Consider the following 19,775-nt stretch of genomic DNA (forward strand, 5'->3'; position numbering starts at 1 on the left):
TATCACGTTTTCTTTGAGCCAAGACAAGGCTTCTTTTATCGCCAAAAGTTCCGCCTGGAACACACAACAATGATTGGGAAGGTGGAATGAGAGACTTAATTTCAGTCGTTCAGAGTACACACCTCCACCAACCCCTTCTTTGGTTTTTGAGCCATCTGTGTAAAAATGGATTGACTCATCCTCCTAGAATGTCCTATCTTCCCAAAAAGATCTGGGAGGTATAGAAATCTGGAAGTTTCTGTCGAATTGCAGTTGGGGGATGGTGTAGTCTGTGATTCTAAATACCTAAGAACGCCACTCCGTAGGCCAATGTTGTTGTTAGTCCACTGCGACGAAGCATTGAGGCGAATAGCAGAACTTGCAGCTATTTGTTTGCTAAATATGTCAAGAGGTGCAAGGTAGAGCAAGGTGTCCAGTGCCGCAGACGGGGTCATGCGAAGCGATCCGCTTATACATAGGCAGGCTGAAAGTTAAACTTTATTAAGCTTATCCCTGTTTATACCTTTCTCTAAAGCAGTCCACCATACTGCCAATACGTGATTCTGTGTTGTAAACCCCATTTATTACCAATAGCTTTTTTGCAAGAAAAGAGAGCTACAGTTGGTTTTTTGACTCTTTCCTGTACGTTGCGTTTCCAATTTAGTTTTTTGTCTAAGTACAGTCTAAGAATCAACCACTTGTCCATCATGTAATACCATATTACAACCAGACTAGAAAAATCGTTTGACCGTTTGTAGTATCCATATTTGTTTGTGTAGCATAGTCTTTTCGTAGTGGAAACAGAGCCATTTCTTGAAAGTGGGTAGTAGTTTTACTTAAAATTCCTATCATATTAATGTTTCTTATTCATATTTATTATTTGTTATTTCAAAATTTAAAAAAAACGAATTTAAAGGAAGATTCTTGGCAACGGACAATTAGCCAGAATGCTGAATTTTTAACTTTGACAAATGTCCTTAGAGTCTTTGAAAAAAAGCTTATTGAGGCCAAGGAACAAGAGACGGCATTTTTAAAAGTATTATTATTTCTTTTTAACCTAACCCACAAGAAGAAAAGCATAGCCAAATTCATTTCCAGTATGCCAATATTTGAAACACAAAGGTGGTTCTCAAATTATACTTTAGTAATCAAATTAATAAAAAAAAAACGCTTATTCCACCTTTATTCCTCAAGTTTACTAAACCAAGGAATAAGAGCTAAGGTGTGGGTTAAAATCTACCATGAATAAAACCAGAATGTAAAATGATTTTTACTAAAAATCTCCTATGAAAATCAATTACAATAATTACAATTGTTCCCACAAGTTCCACGGACTTTTTTTGACTTGTGAACACACCTAGGAATTCTCTTGTTTATATTTACATATCTTTCTGTGAAATTATTATTATTTTTCAATTGTTTTTTGTGTGTCCAGTAATTGGAACTGGTTTAAAAACTCAACAAATCTTGCACACATTATTATAACGAAACCAGCAATTTCCACTCATTTTTTTTATTTAAACAAAATTTGACACTTTTGGATCTTATTCCTTACTTACTAAACGTCACTTAGTAGGAATTTTATTTTATTCATAACATTTTTAACTTAAAAATAAATATATTGAGTGGTGCAACAGTCCGTTGAGAACTAGGGCCTAGTGACTTACGACTCTTAGCCATTCCTGTGTGCGAATAATATAATCACTAATAGAGGGGACCTACAGTTTCAAGCCGAATACGAACGGCTAATTTAAGAAAGCACTTTTCGTGACAAGAATTACTTTTGCAGAATTTGTCAATTCTTCTTAAGAGGCAGTACCCGTGAAAAAAGAACTTAAAATGGCACAGGGAGGGATCGAACCCAAGACCTCTAGCACAACAGTCCAGCGCACTTTTTTTAAAATTCATTTTTATTAATTTATTCTTACTTAAAACTATTTTAAAACTAGACAAAAATTCATAAAACTAGCCTAATTAACCACAACGTACTTAAGTCCAATGCACGCACTATCATGCCACGAGCACACATTTTTAACTTAGTCCATAAAATAACACCTAACCCTTCGCTATTCCACGTTTATTAATTTGCCGGTAAAATATCAAAAGTAATAACAGACATCATTTGCCATATCCAACCGCCACAAATAGAACTTACATCATTCCTGGACATCGCCTGATGTGATCTCACCCTAAAGTTTCAGTTTCTGACATTTTTAATATTCGCTTTCGCCACAAATCGATTCATTCACAATAGTTTCGCTAGCGTCAACAAATTAAAATCAAAATTTTGTTCAAGAACATAAATCCCAGTTTCAATTTCCTTCTCTCACGGATTATTTTTTAAATTAATTTCCATTTAAATAAGCACTTGCTTATCCAAATCTCATAATTAAGTGTCCAAAAATCTACAGACAAATTCCCAATCCGAAAAACCTACAAGAAACCACGTAATATTATCAAAATTATTGCAATCTAGTGCATACAAATTAATATTGATAGGTACTTGGATTGATTTCGTAGTTCCAAAAGTGCCTTGCTCTTTGGTTCTTTGTTTATTGGTTAAAGGATCTTATCGGATTCAGTGTTTCTGCTTCTGTTTTTATTGACAAAATAAATAATATATATTTGGAAATACCTACACATGAACCGATTTTCCAAATCGAAACAAGCAAATCTGAGTTATTTTAAGATTAAAAAATACAATTTTCATAAAAAATATTTGGCACTCTTTTAACAAACGCAACCGCTACCGCCACTGCCGCTGCTGCTCTCTGTTTGGGTTTCTGTTTTTGTGTTGCACTAAAGACTAAACAAAGAAAACGAAGAAAAGAACAAAAACCACTTGGAAAAACAGAGTAATTAAAAAAAGAAAAAAGACCATCGCAAACGCCATCACCATCACCACTCGTCCAATCTCCAATACCTGAACATTTGTGTGGTGCGCCGCAGCCGCTTGCTAACACAAAAACAAATTAACATTATTTATATCGCAATCACTGCTTAGCGAAAGCGAACACGTCGTCGGGTCGTTGTTGCTCAGGTCGTTCGAGTCGTTCGGTTGAAAAATAGTGCAAAGTACAAGATTGTTTTTTCTAAAAATTGTCGTTTTTGTTTCTTTTTTGGGTTTGGGGTTTGTTTTGAATAAAAACATTCATCATGAAAATCACTGTTACTACTTTGAGCGATGAGATTTTTGTTCTCGATGTGTCGGAAGATTTGGAGCTGGAGAACTTCAAAGCGTTTTGTGAAGTTGAATCCCGGGTCCCGGGGCCGCAGATTCGTGTGCTATTTAACGGGCAACCGTTGATGGATGATAAGAAGTCTCTGAAGGCGTATGGCATGAGTGACGGTGATTGTGTTGTGATCCAACGTATAACTTCGAACAGGAGTGCTCCGTCTGGGCCATCTGGAGGAGGGCGTGTTTTAGGTATGTAAATTTTGCATTTGATACATGGGAGTCTTTGACATCCCAATAAAGCGGGGTCAAGTTCAGGGGCATTGTATTACTAAAAGCCACGCATAATTGCTCATCAAAATGCCTTGAATTTTACTTATACTTTGTTATGGCAACGCACCATCGACATGAATCGTACAAAACAGTCTTTTTATTTACACATATTTACCTTCTTGAATATTTCATTTTAAAATTGAATATTCATAACTTAACAGTAAGTAGTTCCTAACTCAAGGCTGTGAAGTGGAAAGTAATACAAAACAAAAAAAACAACACTGCAATATTTCAACGAAACTTGGTGTTTGGATAAAATATAGTTTCTGGAAGATCTTCAATTTAATATTTGTCTTTAAAGCTAATTTTGAACATAAGAATATATATTTATGGAAGCCTGTATCGTGATTCCAAATGTAAAAAGGTTTAAAAGGTTATTTCATTAACCCTCCATTGCAGGTGAGAGATTGAAAAAATAAAGTTAGAATTCGAATTTGGAAAGTGTTTGCCCCTATTTTTCTAATTATTCCTCTACAAATCTCAACTAAACGAATAGACAAAGTTCATTTGAATTTCAGTTATTTGGGACTTTTAGAGGGAAAGAGCCAACCATTAAATCACTTGGGTCATGAGGTTATATTTTTTTAAATTATTTATTTATTCAGTAACCGTAATCAGTTATTTGTACAATTTAACATTTGTATTTTAGAGATTTAGGATAAATGCAATTATTCCTTTACAACTATAATTAATAATGTGTATAACGATATACAGGGTGTCCCACGGGAACCGGACGAAAAGTAGGGGTCCCTTTCTCTTCACTGATGCGGTCGAGTGAGGTGCGGATGGGCTCATTTGAAACCTCAGGTAGTGTCGTTTAGTAACCACAATCAATCGTTGGAAAGTGTTTCATCGTGTCTTCAACTGGAGGAATTTATTAAAAACAATAAATCGGTGGTGGCAGTGGACGTCACGGTACTGTTCCTTCAAGAAGCACAATTATGAGATGGGTAACTTCTTTTCGAAATACGGGCAGTGTAATGAAAAAGAAACCACCTGGCCCCGTACGGACAGCTGCAACTTAAGAAAACGTTGACCGAGTGAGGGTAGCTATTCTCCAGAGCCCTGGCCGTTCCGTGCGCAAGCGAGCTCAATCACTGCACCTTTCATCCTCTTCAGTGAGTCGAATTATCAAGCATAATTTAAAGTTTCATGCGTACAAGTTGGCAATCGTTCAGAAGTTGCAACCTACTGATTACGCACAGCGTTCTTCATTCGCATTGGAGATGCTCTCGTTGTTTGAAGTGATTGACGATATGTTGCTGCTCATGACCGATGAGGCGCACTTCCATCTCAATAGTTATGTTAATCGAAAGAACTACCGCTATTATGCCCCTGAGAACCCTCAACGCCTCCATGAACGACAACTGCATAGCCCTAAAGTAACTGTGTGGTGTGCAATGTCAAGAAAATTTATCATCGGTCCCTATTTTTTTGAAGAAGAAGAAGGAAACACCGTCACCGTCAATTCTATCCCCTACATGGACATGATAAATAACTTGCCACAAGATGGGCACCATTTGTCCGACGTTGTTTTTAAAACTTGAAATGGCATTTAATTCCTTACATTCTGATATTAATTAAAAAAAATTAAGACTTTAACTTTTGGAGTTAAATTCATTTGTTTTTGATCCGGTTTCCGTGGGACACCCTGTATATATGTACATACATTCTTTTTATATTTGACAGTTTAAGGGAAAGCTACAAACCCTCATACAAAACTTAAACCTAATATTGCAACACTCAAACATTGTTTATTTTAATTAATTAATATATTATCAGATAAGTTACAATTTTGATAGAATTTAACGAGAGTGTCTAACAAGTTGATATTGGCCAAATCATGTAGTCTCTGGGTTGAGTAGTAACGTGGAAGATCAAGTATAATCTTAAGTATTTTATTTTGACATCTTTGAATTTTTAATTTATGTATTTATGTACAAGAGTATCGCTTAAAAGATTGTTTTGAAAATAATTAGTTTATTTTCTCTACTGAGCTTAGAGCCAATCAATGTTAACCGTACCTAATTGAAGTTGAACATTACCTACCCGGTAAAAAACATGCTTTCCGGCGACGAGTAAACCAGATTGCTTGTGTTTTATCCGGGTTAATTATAATTTTCTACTTGAAAAAACACGACACTACCTCCGACAACGGATTCAGGCTGGTCGATTTCGCTGCGGGGCGAGACGTTCTGGTAGCTAGTACGCAGTTCACGCATCTCAATATCCACAAGGGGACATGGAAATCTCCTGATTAATCAACCGTCAACCAGATTGACCACATTGCGATCGACGCACGACACTTCTCCAGTATCCAGGATATCCGAACATTCCGAGAGGCCAACATTGACTCGGACCACTACCTCGTTGTAGCCAAGGTACGGCTACGGATATCCCGATCCAAGCCAAAACAAGGAAGTACTGTGAGAAGATTCGACGTTAGACGGCTACAATCGCAAGAGACTGCCATGTCCTTTTCCGATCGAGTCTCTAATAACCTCTTAAGGAGTCCTATGCTGCCTGCATTAAGCACTGAAAACCAGTGGCAACATTGCCTTGCAGCCATCAGAGATGCCGCCTCTGAAGGGCTAGGTTTCACACGGCCACCACAGCGAAACCCCTGGTTGGACGACGAATGCCGGCAAGCGCACGCAGCGAAACAAGAGGCATACAAAACGCCGCTGCACAAAGCACAAAAGGACTAGAGCTGCTCGCGAGCTCTACGAGCAGAAAAGGAGAGAGGAACACCGGCTTCTTAGATTTAAAGAAATAGAGCATGAGAAGCACGCGATCGAGGAGATAGAGTGATGTCACAACAGGAATGAGGTTCGTAAATTTTATTAAAAGGTAAAAAAAACCTCCCAAGGGTACCAGCCACGAACCGAAGCCTGTAAAGACGATCAGGGGAACCGCAGTCGATGTTGAGAATATGGAAAGACCACTTCTCCAAATTATATAACGGCGATGACGAACCGAATTCCGCTGTAAGGGAGATAGAACCACTTAATCTCGGCGACGCAGATCAACAATTCCGCCTACCCTACCTTGACGAAGTGAAGATAGCTATATCTAAACTTAAGTCAAACAAAGCTGCTGGAGCTGACGGCATCGCTGCCGAACTATTCAAAGCAGCAGGCGATGACTTGGTACGGAGCATGCACCAACTCATCTGCAAAATATGGTCGGAAGAAAGCATGCCCGATGAGTGGAATCTCAAGTGTGCCCGATACATAAGAAAGGAGACCCTCTAAACTGCGCCAACTACAGAGGCATCAGTCTCCTTAACATTGCGTATAAGATCCTCTCTGCCGTATTATGTGAACGTCTGAAGAAATTCGTCAACAACCTGATTGGTCCTTATCAGTGTGGCTTCAAACCAGGAAAGTCCACTATCGACCAAATATTCACACTACGGCAGATCTTGGAAAAAACCCAGGAGTTTCAAATCTATACCCACCATCTCTTTATCGATTTTAAAGCCGCGTATGACAGCATCTATAGGGAAGAGCTCTACCGAGCAATGTCTAGTTTTGGCATCCCTGTCAAACTTATCCGCTTGTGCAGAATCACGATGGAGAATGCACGCTGCTCTATCAAGGTCGGAAAAGATCTTTACGATTCATTTGATGTCAAAAAAGGTTTTAGACATGGCGATGCGCTGTCATGCGACTTTTTCAACATCGTTCTGGAAAGAATTGTGCAAAACTCAACCGTCAACACTAGAGGCACAATCTTCCAAAGATCCATCCAATTACTCGGATACGCAGATGATATTAACATAATTGGAAGATCAAAGCGTGATGTCAGTGGAGCGTTTTTGAGCATTGCGACGGAAGCGAAGAAGATGGGTTTAGTGGTCAATGAGGGCAAGACCAAGTATATGCTGTCATCAAAAAAGGACACTGAACGACGACGTCTTGGACAAAACATCACCATGGACAGCTATAACTTTGAGGTAGTTAAGTACTTTGTCTACCTAGGCACCGCTATTAACACAGACAACGACATCAGCGCTGAAATCAAACGAAGAATAAATCTTGCAGATCGCTGCTTCTTTGGACTTAGAAGGCAATTGAGAAGTAAAGTCCTCTCTCGAGCATGTGAAATCACCATCTATAAGACACTCATCATCCCGGTTCTCATTAATGGCTCTGAGGCTTGGACCCAGTCAAAGAAAGATGAGAGTGTCTAGGATGCTTCGAGAGAAAAATTCTTCGGGTGATTTTCGGTCCCGTACGCATAGATGGAGAATGGAGGAGAAGATATAACGACGAGCTGTACGGGCTGTACAGCGACACTGACCTAGTTAGCAGAATTAAAGTCCAACGGCTAAGATGGCTAGGTCATGTAGAGCGGATGGACATCAACGCTCCAGCCCGGAAGGTCTTCGAATCCAATTCCGAGGGACGGCGCAGTAGAGGAAGACCGCGACTCAGGTGGCGCACCCAGGTGGGAGAGGACCTCAACCAACTTGGCGTGCGAAACTGGAGACAGCTAGCTAGGGACCGAGCTGGCTGGAGACGCTTGTTGGTTGAGGCCCAAGTCCGCCCCGGACTGTAGCGCCACCTTATGTAATGTAATGTATGTACTTGAAAAAATAATTTTCTAATTGAATTAGAGAAGATTGCAGTTTTTGGTGGAAATCTGAAAATGAAATCCCTGAACAGAAGATAGCCGTATCGTCGGCAAATATAGCAATTTTGACTTCCTATTGAAAAGTATGGGACTTAGCACTGAACCTTGAGGTACACCAAATTCAATCGTTTTGAACTTTAACTAAGAATTTTCTTCCATTTAAAAAGCTTTGAATTATTTTAATTGTTGGCAACGAAAAATTTAACACATAAAGCTGTATGTATCAATCCGTTGTGCCATACTGTGTCAAAAGCTTTACCAATGTCTAACAGTATCAAACCCGTCGATTATTTTGAGGAAAATTTTTGAGATACGTGTTTTTTAATCCTTAAAATTTGATAGATTGTGTTGTGGTTGCGCCTAAATCCGTATTGAAAGTCAGGTAAAATAGTTCACTTAAGTGATTCTTGATTTTTTCTTGTATATTTTTTTCAAATAACTTACTAACACAACTAAGTAGGCTGATGGGTCTGTAGCTATTAGCATCGTCCTTGGGTTTGCCAGGTTAAGCAGTAGGTATAACCAATGCTGTTTTCCAGCTTTCAGGATAGTAACATATTTTGAGACATATATTAAATAATGATGTAAGGTATTTTATACCAGAGGGAGGAAGGACTTTTAGAATTATGTTATTGATGCCGTCGAATCCAGCTGATTTCTTGTTTTTTAAGAACTTGATAAGTATACGTACTTTTTCAGGATTAACCAAATAGTTGTCAGGAAAAACAATGTTAGCTTGGGCTATGGTAGTTATAGAGCTAGAAACTGTATTGAAGGTCAGCAGTAATATTGTGGTTTCTTGCAAAACTTGTTGCTAGGAGATTAGCCTTATCTTTTGGAGCAATGAAAAGCTGATTTTGTGCTTTAAGAGGTGGAATATTAGTACCTTTTTTCTTTAGTATTTTAGTAACCTTTCAGAACGGTTTACTAGATTTGTCAAATGAAGATTATTAGCCATTCCATCGGTAGTTTTGGAAATTTGACATTATCGAGGAAAAAGTCGTAACAATAGCGGAGCCATTTACGTCTTTCAAATTTTCTCAAACGAATTAAGAGCAGTATGTTGTCGGGAAGTTTTTGTTTTTGACTATTGGCTGTTGTAGATAGCTTAGGGATTGCAACTTCGGAAGCCCGGTTAACAAGAGATACAAAACTGTCGCTGATGTCAACGTTAGATGCGTAATCATTCATTCTACAGTTAGCATAAATAAAAGATTTAAATAGATTCCAGTTAGCATCAGAGTAATTGTAAATAAATGTGGTCTGCTGAACAGGGTTTACATTGTCTATAGTAATATTTAAGGGAAGGTGTAAATGGCCTGGTGCAGTGGTTGGGTATGTTAGTGACGAAAAAGTCAAGGGTAGAGGGACTCTTATCTCGAGATTTGGGGACATAAGCATAGCATAGGTGGATATATGAATGAAAAGCTAGAATAAACTTCATTCACTTCGTATAGTAGATTGCCCCAACAATTGGCGCGAAGATAATTCCATTGTTGATGACGACAGTTTAAATCGCCTCCAACAATAATTTTGTTGCGAAGTCTAAACATTTTTCGTAAGTCACTTTTAAAGTCGCGAATTTTCTCGGCGGTTCTATTTCCACCAGGGAAATAGGCGGAAAAAACACTCACTTTGGAATTGTTACCTAAACATATGTCTACTTCTATTATCTCAATACACTAGGTGTAAGGTTATATAATGTCACTGTGATCGATAGATCTTTTTATTAGTTTTATTAGTTGTGGTTGTGAGAAAGTCTAAGTTCTGAAATGTTCGGTGAACATTTTATTCTACGTTTGAGACCGGTCAATTGGCGATGTAACGCCTTTAGACTATTTAGACAAGACATCAGCTTCTATTGACGCTTTGGACGACAACTGTTGAAACTGCGCTCTCAGACTGTTCAATACTTTGAATAAATTTATAATTTATTTTTATATATTGTTTCAAGTAAATTTTCGTTAAATATTTTTATGAAAATTAAATTAATATTATTAAATCATAATCATCGTTACTAGAAAGAAGTCCTTGTTTTAATTTCTAAAGGAAATATATATTGAAGAGGATACTTTCCATAGGTTATGGGCCCAGCATCGTGGCACAAATAATAATTGCTAATTATTTTAAACATTTCAAAAGTATAATCTGCAAACTTTATGATGGACTTGAAAGTTAATGTATCTTATATTTTATGGAAGACGAAAATTCAAGCCGTCCTTATAAGAGATGAACTTTGGAATGTTATTAGCAAAATGAAACCAGCAGAAATCGATGATGAATGGACGAAGAAGAATAATAAAGCGAAAGCTTATTTAACGTTGAGCGTAGAGGATGGTCAATTGATGCACATTGCCCATCTAGAAGATGCGTTTAGTATTTGGGAAGTTTTTTCTAAGAGAGGTCAACTTTTGGAAGTCGCCTCTACTTAAGAAGAAAATTATATGGCATTCACTGTACTAGTGGTAAGATGAGTGACCATATAGATGCTATTCTTAAGGTTGGAGGTTTGTTTAGAGCTTCTGGAAAACCTTTAGAGGAAGATGAAGTTGTTGCAGTTTTGTTGGTGAGTCTACCAGAATCTTACTCTGGGCTTGTTACTGCACTCGAAGGTCAAGATGAGGCAGATTTAACAATTGAATATGTCACTGGTAAGATGTAAGACGAATATCAAAGACGTTTTAAAAGCAATGATGACAAAAATGAAAATGAAGTTACTATGTGGTCTAACCAAAGAAGAAATCAAAAGTCTACAAAACCGAAGAAGACGGATGTAAAAGAAGCAAGAACGTGCTTTTATTGTAACAAAATAGGACATGTTAAAGCGGACTGCTACAAATACAAGCCAACTTTGCAAAAAGGGAAGTCATCTGTTGCATCAACATCACATGACAGAATCAGTCAAATCTACAATGAATCCCGAATTATTGCTGTTGCAAAGCGAAATACAGTCTTTACAAGCTGGAAACTGAACATTCTGTTGAACTGTCCTGTAAAGCTGACAATTCACTGTTTATTCATCAGTGGCATCGTCGACTTGGACATAAAGATCCAGTAGTTATCGAGAGACTTGTGAAGGAAGATCTTGCAACTGGAATACGTATCTAAAGACTTGGAAGAATTTCTGAAGAGGGAAGGAATACATCATCAGTAGGCGGTTCCATACACACCACAGCAATACGGTGTAGCAGAACGCCAGAACCGAACCCTAACTGAAGCAGCGAAGTATATGTTACTTGATGCAAATCTTCCAAATCGTTTCTGGGGAGAAGCCGTTTCAACAGCAGCCTATTTGCAGAATAGGCTACCCAGTAAAAGTCTCGAGAAGATTTCAATTGAGATGTTTACTGGAGAGAAACCTGATTTGAGCCATATTAGAGTGTTTGGATCCAAATCGTTTACCTTAGTTCCAAAACAGAAGAGGAAGAAGTGGGATGGCAAGGAAGAAGAAGGCGTTCTTGTTGGATACGATTTCTACTCAAAAGGATATCGTATACTTGATCCAAAATCTAATAGTTTGGATATCCAGATCTTTGAAAATTATCGAAAATGAACCCAAGAATCAGCAACCCACAAAAAGCCAAGAATTCAGAACTGTATGTTTCAATAAGACTGGGAAGAGACGAAAGCATCTCATTTAATGAGTCGCTTGTCATTGAAGAGGAGCAAGGCGGTGAAGACATTCAAGATCAGACAGAAAATCAGTAAATAATTCGAATTTCAAAGCGTTCGCATAAAGGCATTCTTCCAATACGTCTGTCGTACAAAGCCCTGGTTAGTATTTCGAAAGAACCAGAATCCTGGGTTGAAGTATCAAGTCAATGAACGAGCTTAAAGTTTGGACACTTACAGATCTGCCGCCTGGAAGAAGAACAGTAAGTTGTAAATGGGTATTTAAAACCAAACTAAATGTAGAGGGAAGAATTAATACTCATAAAGCCCGACTTGTTGCAAGAGGATTTTCTCAAAAATTCGGTGAAGATTACGATGAGACCTTTGCGCCAGTGGTAAGCTATAAGAACTCTTCTAGTGGTTACACAATAGAGACGTTTGCATGTGCGGCATTTTGATGTGAAAAATGCTTACTTAATTTTCATGGACCAACCCCCAGGGTTCAAAATGTTGGGTCATAAAGAAAAGATGCTTAACCTTAATAAAAGCATATATGGTCTAAAACAATCAGCCCGGGAATGGAACAAGAGAGAAACAGAGATCTTACTTGGAATGGGATTCAAGGCATCGACAGCTGATCCGTGTCTGTTTTCAAGGAAAGAAAGCAACGGCCAAACAACATTAATATTGATTTATGTTGATGACATTCTGGTGGCTGGATTTTCTGAAGAACTTATAAACACCATATATAAAGAACTCCAAAAGAAAGACTTGGGTGAAGCAAAACATTATCTCGGTATAGAGATGGACCGGGAAAAAGATGGATCGTTCAAACTAAGCCAAAAGTCAAAAATTAAACAACTGATAAAAACCTACAAAGTATCCTCTTCAATAACAACATTGAAGCATTTATTCGCGAGGTACCGTCCGGAATGTGGGAAAGAGTATGCCAAAATTAAACTTAGCGGATGGACCATTTGAGGTGCAGTCAAGGTCAACATTTGCAAGTAATAATCTTCAAACATTAAATTATATGAAACGTACTATTCAAAGATTTCATGCATTTTTTTGAATTGTATGTGTTTTTTTTTGTTGAAAAACTTTCCTATAGCCTTTACAAAATCAGCCTTTAGAAGAGTTTTCCTTAGTAAGTATTGTGTTTTTGAGCTAGAGCAGGACATGTAAAAAGGAGGTGAAGAAGTGTTTTCTCCTCTTTCTAATTCAGATAACTTCTGCAAAAGTCATTTCACGCCTTTCCTATTAAACTGCGCCCAATTATGACACCGATTATCGAGCTTATATGCGATCTGCTTAGAGATAGCAAGCACCTTAAGCGCTTTAAGTCTAGTGTAAGACAGATGTTTTTTTTTTATGACCTGAAACCTTCATCATAGCGTCTGGCATTAGCAATAGTTAACATGAAGCGATTGGTGTGCTTCCAGTAGCCAAACGTGATAGAATTGGTTGTAATTTCCGGCAAACTAATCTATCTTACGATTAATTAAGTTTGACCTGCAGAAAGAAGTCTACTGAGCTTTATTGAAGTCTCAATTAAAGCGTCACCCGAATGGTCCTTCTTTAAAAGCTGGGCCATCAATTATTAGTAAGACTTATTCTAACTCGGCTAAGGAGGTAGAGTACCTTTTTATAAATCTGTGTTCCATGCCAAGTATTGTCATATTATTTCCAAAATCAATGGAAACACATTAAATTTCAAAAACTAGCTTCAATATACATCCTTATTTTTGTATATACTATCGACTAGGGAATACAAATTAAACCTCTTCTAGTAAATTGTAATTTAAATAAATATAATCAACAAATGAACTTTAAATACAGTTCCCGTCCCGCCATTGTACGACTATATTTACGTATAAAATATATACTGTAATTTTTTTTTACACAAAATACAATATGTTTTTTTTTTATATTTCAAAAACCATCACAACAATAATTTAATGCAGTGTACATTTTTTGTTAAAATTAGATCTTGTGATCTCATTTTTTACTATACATACATATAGTCTAAAAAAATAAAATCTTCCAAAATCACAACAAAATAATAATTATTTGAGCTCATTTTTAAAAATAAAAAACATTAACATTTCATTATTTCAACAGGCACAGGTGCTCTCTCGCCGTTGAGTTCATTGGATTTTAGTAGTATACACATTCCTGGCACATCATCGAATGTCCAGCCAAAAGAAGTAACAGTTGGCGAAGATGAAGATCCCGCAAGTGTGAGACAAATGTTTCTAACAAGTCCGGAACATTTGTCATTGTTGAAGCAAAACAACCCACGTCTTGCTGATGCTTTGCTATCGGGTAACTTGGATGCATTTGCCAAAGTTCTGCGAGAACAAATCGAAGAGAAGAAGGAAAGAGAAATGCAACGCTTGAGAATGCTGCAAGCTGACCCCTTCGATACCGAAGCACAACGCATGATTGCCGAGGAGATCAAACAGAAGAATATACAAGATAATATGGCTGCAGCTATTGAGTATAACCCTGAGATTTTTGGCACAGTAACAATGTTGTAAGTTTATTGGCAAATGGTAAATGCACTACACTCTGTGTGTGTGTGTGTGCATGCCTCCGAATGTCCCTAAAAGGCAATGGTTCTTGATAATTTTTGTTGTCTTCAGATATATCAACTGCAAAGTGAATGGTGTACCAGTTAAAGCATTCATTGATTCGGGGGCTCAGACGACGATCATGAGTGCTTCTTGTGCAGAGAAGTGTCATATAAATCGATTAATAGATACCAGGTTTGGTTTATTTGATGTTTTGATGTGACATCATTTTTGTGACATTGTTTTTTGTTTGTTTTGTTATTTTCTTGACGCAGATGGAATGGAATTGCAAAAGGTGTGGGCACGCAGCGCATTATTGGACGCATTCACATGGTTCAAATGCAAATAGAGAATGATCATTTGACGTCGAGTTTCTCTGTGTTGGAACAGCAACCAATGGACATGCTATTGGGGTTGGACATGTTGAAACGACACCAGGTACGAACAGTTTAGTTCTTTTTAAATTTGCAAATATGCTAAAATATAATAATAATATCTTAATTATTATTTTTTGGGTACAAAAAATCCACAAAATATTGCATTTTATCGAATGAAATATGGTAAAAGAAACAATTAGTTATTTTTCTTTCTTTAAAAGGCAATAGAAGATAGATTTTGAAGATTTTAGAAATTAAAAACTGAGCTAGGTATGTAACGTTAAAATAATACTGTGATAATTTCTTTAGTCCTTAAAAGGAATCGTTTTTATTTAGCTGTTTATGTAGTGAAATAACTTTTCAAAGTTTAGGTGTTTTAGGATTTTTTATTATAAATGTTTTCTCCATGGCGTTATGGTTTTACGCCCAAAACCATAACACCCAAAGCCTATAATATTATACAGCCCAAAATCTTCCACAAAGTTCAAAAAATAAAAAAAACAAAGCGAATGTCGTAAAGTCCAAATAATTTTTTTTAAGTAAAAGAACGTCTAAATTTTTAGTTTTCATTTTGCCAAAAAGAATGTTTTGTTTTGTACTTGTTTTTTAAACATAGGGGTTGGGCACTGTGGCATTTATTTAGGACATTACGACGATTATGATTCTCTTTCGGATCTTTTATTTTATTACCCAACGAAATATAAACCACTTGATAAAATGACATAAGGTCCAAAAGAGAAACGTTGTACAAAATATCACTAAGAAAACGTCAAAAAGCCCAAATTTAGTGTCCATTACCCAAACCCAAACTTTGAATGTGGTAACGCATAAAAGATTTTGGATTGTTGGGCTTTGAGACGCGTATGAACAGCGAGGTATATATGAGTTACAAGTCTAGCACCATTTGTACATTGAACTGTTAAGAAATATTACATATTTCTTTTCCAAATTTCCAAGGAACCCTTTTACACAAAACTTTAAATGAAAACTGTGTAGAAAATAAATAAATCATAGATAATAAAGTTCAGCTTTCAATTGAATGGAAACACATGAATAACTGTGATTTTGACAGAAGTAAACTTAACTTGCTAGTTAAGGAGATCTTTCGTGAATTACTTTCCAGTCAACTTTCTATTAAAGTTGCCATAATTGGAAGGCAAGTTTTTGGCAGCTATCCAATCAAATAAAAGAAACTTGCCTTACTTTCAAGTCCCTTATGTGGCCTGAACCTGCCCATATTTGGCACGCTTTCTTGACGTTCCAAGTTCTTGGGCTATCTGAAACTATTGTATTAATGTTTGCGTTTGGGCGATACAAATTTCAAACACAAAATGTAGCACTGCCCAAAATAAACAAAACATTTTTCAGAACTCACTCCCAAATGTTGAAACACATGACATCTTTTGGTCGATATGTCAATTTGGACGTTATGAAACTTTAAAATTGATTTGGGCAATGTGACATTGATTTTTATGCCCGTCAAGATATCAAGCCTTATTGAGAGTTTCACACGGAAAACCATTCACAGGGAAAATTTTCGTTCCCACGGACTTTCAAAAGCTATTGGGAGTTTCACTCGAATAAAATTTCACATCGAATCGGAAATGACAGAAACTGGGACCTAAATAAATTTCCCTTCTCTAAAACACTCTTAAAATTTAACCCTCATCGACTTATATGTAACTTAACGACCACGTATATAAAAATGCACAGGTTTTTAAAACTAATATTCACAGGTGAGGTCTTCACATCACAGATGGGTGTTCTTAACAGCTACACACCAGTCTTCAGTTTTTTCTTTCCATAACTCGAAGCTTGCCCTCTTCGAGCTCTAATATTTTGGAATTTTTGTCTATTTTAGCTGCGAGCTCAAACTTGCGAAATTTTTCCATCTTCAAATTGTGACGCTTTTGTTCTATAAGGCTTTCCTTTTTTAGTTCAGTAATGCGGTCCAGTGAGCGGTATAACTTTTTAAAGCTACTTTGAACTTATTTGTTATGCTCTCGCATTACGAAAATCCCTGCACTGAGCTCAACAAATTTTTTTTTGAATTTCCAGCTTCTCTGTGACGACTTCGCTCGTGCTCATTTGGACAGCCTTTCGTTTTTTAATTGATTTGAGGAGTCGGAGGAGTTGCTTGGTCATTTTTCAGGAGTGACTTCAAGGTCATAATTGAATGGATCTGAAGATGAACCAGCCGCAGTTGGACAATATTCTTCATTCAAAACCATTTCTTCAGATGCAGGCATCCCAAAGCAGGATTTAGGGACTTCTTCCACTGCTTCACTCATTCTAACCAGATGGAATATAGTCTGCCGAAGGGTGAACATTTTTGGGTTTTATTTGGTAAACCTCCTGTTCCTCTTGGGTGGATTTTATTAGTTGCTGCTTTTTTGGGCACATATCGCTTTTGGTCAATCTAAACCTATTTACAAAACATAATTTTAAACAAAAAATGAATTAGAACTACAAAACAAACTTACTTTTTTCCACTCGCATTTATTTTTAACGGGCGGGCCAGCGCTGTTAAGCTCTAATGTGAGCTGCTTCCAAAACTACAAAACTTTTTCGCGACTTTGTTTTACAAAGCCTTTGGCAATTTCAGGGTTTGGTTGCATTTTATTTAAAAGCATTTCCCTTTGGGCTTTATTTAAAGTTTTGCCCTTAAATATTGGAAAAATTCACTTTTATTTTTGGTCACAAAACTAAAAAAAACAAACAACTTACATTTTTCTCTTTGCTCTTCTCTCGTTCGTGACAAAAAAATAAGTGAACATTTCAGCTGTTGAGAACGTTACATTTCACACGGAAAAAATGCTTACAATAAGGGTTTTTTCGAACATGGGGAATTTTTTCGTCAGAAACTCACAATTAGGGAAAAGGGAAATGGGAATTATTTCATGTGGAATCTTGTTCCCATGGAACTCACAATAGGGCTGAATAACACTTTTTTGGGCTATAGAACAGATGGCAGTAAAGCCATACTTAGTGTTTTTTGTCTTTAAACTTTATAAAAAAATGTAATCAATTGGAAACCAACCTAATCTAAATCTAATCTGAAATCTAGACACATATTTTAGTGATATAACATTTTTAATCTCTTGGCGTGCATAGGGTAATAAGACCGAACGCTTCTTTTTATTTGGAATTCCATAAAACCCAAAAAAGTTTTAACGCCTAAAGGTGCGGTAATATTGCCCAAATCATACAACAAAAAAATGTTAATAAATTGTTTTTGGCTGTATGACATTTTTAATTTGGTCTCTATATAAAAGAATTTAATGGTAATTTCTCTCAGGAAATAGATATGATCGCCTTTTTTAAACACTGTTTCAAAAATGTTTACAAGAATTTAATACAAAATTTTTGATGGAACTGATTTGAAACTAGCTAGAAATGTGTTAAAAAATATTTTCTTTTTAGATGAATATCGATCTGCAAAGAAACGTGTTACGCATAGGAACCACCGGAACAGAAACCCATTTCTTGCCTGAAAATGAGCTACCCGATTGCGCTCGACTTTCGGGTGGTTCTGAAGATATGATTGTTGTAGAAGAATCTAAACAAAGTGCAGAAGATGATGCAATTCGCAAAGCAATCGAGGCCAGTAAAATGGACACAGGTATTTAACGTTAATACATCAATTTTATTTTATGGTTTTTAATTTATTATTATCATCAGATTCACCAACTACATCTCAATCTACAAAGCCGAAAAGTAATGACGAAAAATTTACTGAAGCTGATGTAAATGATCTAGTGAAATTAGGTTTTAAACGTGATGATGTCGTAGCTGAACTCCGCAAACAAAATGGCAATAAAACACAAGCCACTGCAGCGTTGATTGCTAAATCATTAAAATTTTAAGACAAATAAATATGTACATCAATATTAGATTTAAAAATTACAGCGAATTCATAAAAGTGTATTCACCAATAATAACATTTATAAACAAACGAAGCCTATCATCTAAAATCTACCTCAGGCTCGAGCATTTACAAACAAACAAAAAATTCGACATATACAAGAACGTTAAGATAACATGCCTTGAAATGGAGTAAAAATGGATTGTAGGACACGAAAACGCAAAAATGGACTTTAATTACATTTATTTACATAATTTCTTTTGAATTTTTAAAATAAAATTAACAGCAATAAGTTAATGCAAACATATAGTATGAAAAAAGAAAGAGAGAAATTAATTTGTTTTGAATTATGAACTAAGACTATCAATTTTGTGTTTCTTCTAGAGCGGGGAAAGTTTACTGATTGTAAGTATAAAATAATATAATAATAAAATTGACTCCTTATTACCTTTATTAGATATATAATTTTGTTTTATTTTCATAAACGTACTAGATATTGGACAGGCACAAACGACATAAGGGACTTGAGAACAGAGTATATCTATTTATGAGTAGGGACACTCTTCACGTTTTCGTTCTGAGTTCATATTTTAAATTACCGCTGTGTTACAGTGTAAAAGAGAAGGAAGAAAAAGAGTTTTTCTTTTGACTGTATCATAGGGTGTTTCGATAAATAAAGGCATACTTATATAATTTTATTTAGGTCTTATAAATAATGTTTTACATATGTGTAACGCTTAAATATTTATGCTTATTGCTAGATTTTTTCTAGTTACATTGAAATTCTTAAGGATATGGTATACTTGAACTCGTATAAAAAACTTTGTAATAGTCCTTATTTTGGTTCTTACAGCAATTGTTAAAATATCAAACATTTTCAAAATTATTACAAAAATATAAATTTGGAAAATTAGTTATACTTACTTACTTAAGGTGGCGCTACAGTCCTGTGTGAACTAGGGCCTCACCCAACAAACTTCTCCATCTAGCTCGGTCCCTAGCTAGATGTCTCCAGTTTCGCGCTCCAAGTTGGGTGAGGTCACCTTCCACTTGTGCGCGCCACCTGATCCGCGGTCTCCCTCTACTGCGCTGTCCTGTGGGTGAGGATTCGAAGACTTTCCGGGCCGGAGCATTGGTTTCCATGCGCTCTACGTGACCCAGCCATCTTAGTCGTTGGACTTTTACTCTTCTGGCTAAGTCTAGGTCGCTGTACAGCTCGTACA

General features: G+C 36.5%; 1 protein-coding gene across 1 annotated transcript; it reads left to right on the plus strand.

Annotated features, from left to right (window-relative positions):
• The first annotated feature begins 2,254 nt into the window (after positions 1–2,254).
• LOC129946771 (protein DDI1 homolog 2) lies at positions 2,255–18,884 on the plus strand. The gene is made up of 6 exons (XM_056057088.1): positions 2,255–3,406; positions 13,859–14,273; positions 14,383–14,505; positions 14,586–14,748; positions 18,111–18,309; positions 18,369–18,884. The coding sequence occupies exons 1-6, from the start codon at positions 3,136–3,138 to the stop codon at positions 18,551–18,553; spliced, it is 1,356 nt and encodes a 451-aa protein (XP_055913063.1). The 5' UTR covers positions 2,255–3,135; the 3' UTR covers positions 18,554–18,884.
• The last annotated feature ends 891 nt before the right edge of the window (positions 18,885–19,775 follow it).

This window comes from Eupeodes corollae, chromosome 2 (assembly GCF_945859685.1).
Source record: "Eupeodes corollae chromosome 2, idEupCoro1.1, whole genome shotgun sequence".
NCBI lineage: Eukaryota > Metazoa > Arthropoda > Insecta > Diptera > Syrphidae > Eupeodes > Eupeodes corollae.

What these genes read in the sequence shown, in the direction of transcription:
- LOC129946771 (XM_056057088.1), top strand. Translation starts at nt 3,136, where the DNA reads ATGAAAATCACTGTTACTACTTTGAGCGATGAGATTTTTGTTCTCGAT. An exon ending in TTTGGCACAGTAACAATGTT is followed by an intron (nt 14,274 to 14,382) that starts GTAAGTTTATTG and finishes TGTTGTCTTCAG; the next exon opens with ATATATCAACTGCAAAGTGA. An exon ending in GGCCAGTAAAATGGACACAG is followed by an intron (nt 18,310 to 18,368) that starts GTATTTAACGTT and finishes TATTATCATCAG; the next exon opens with ATTCACCAACTACATCTCAA.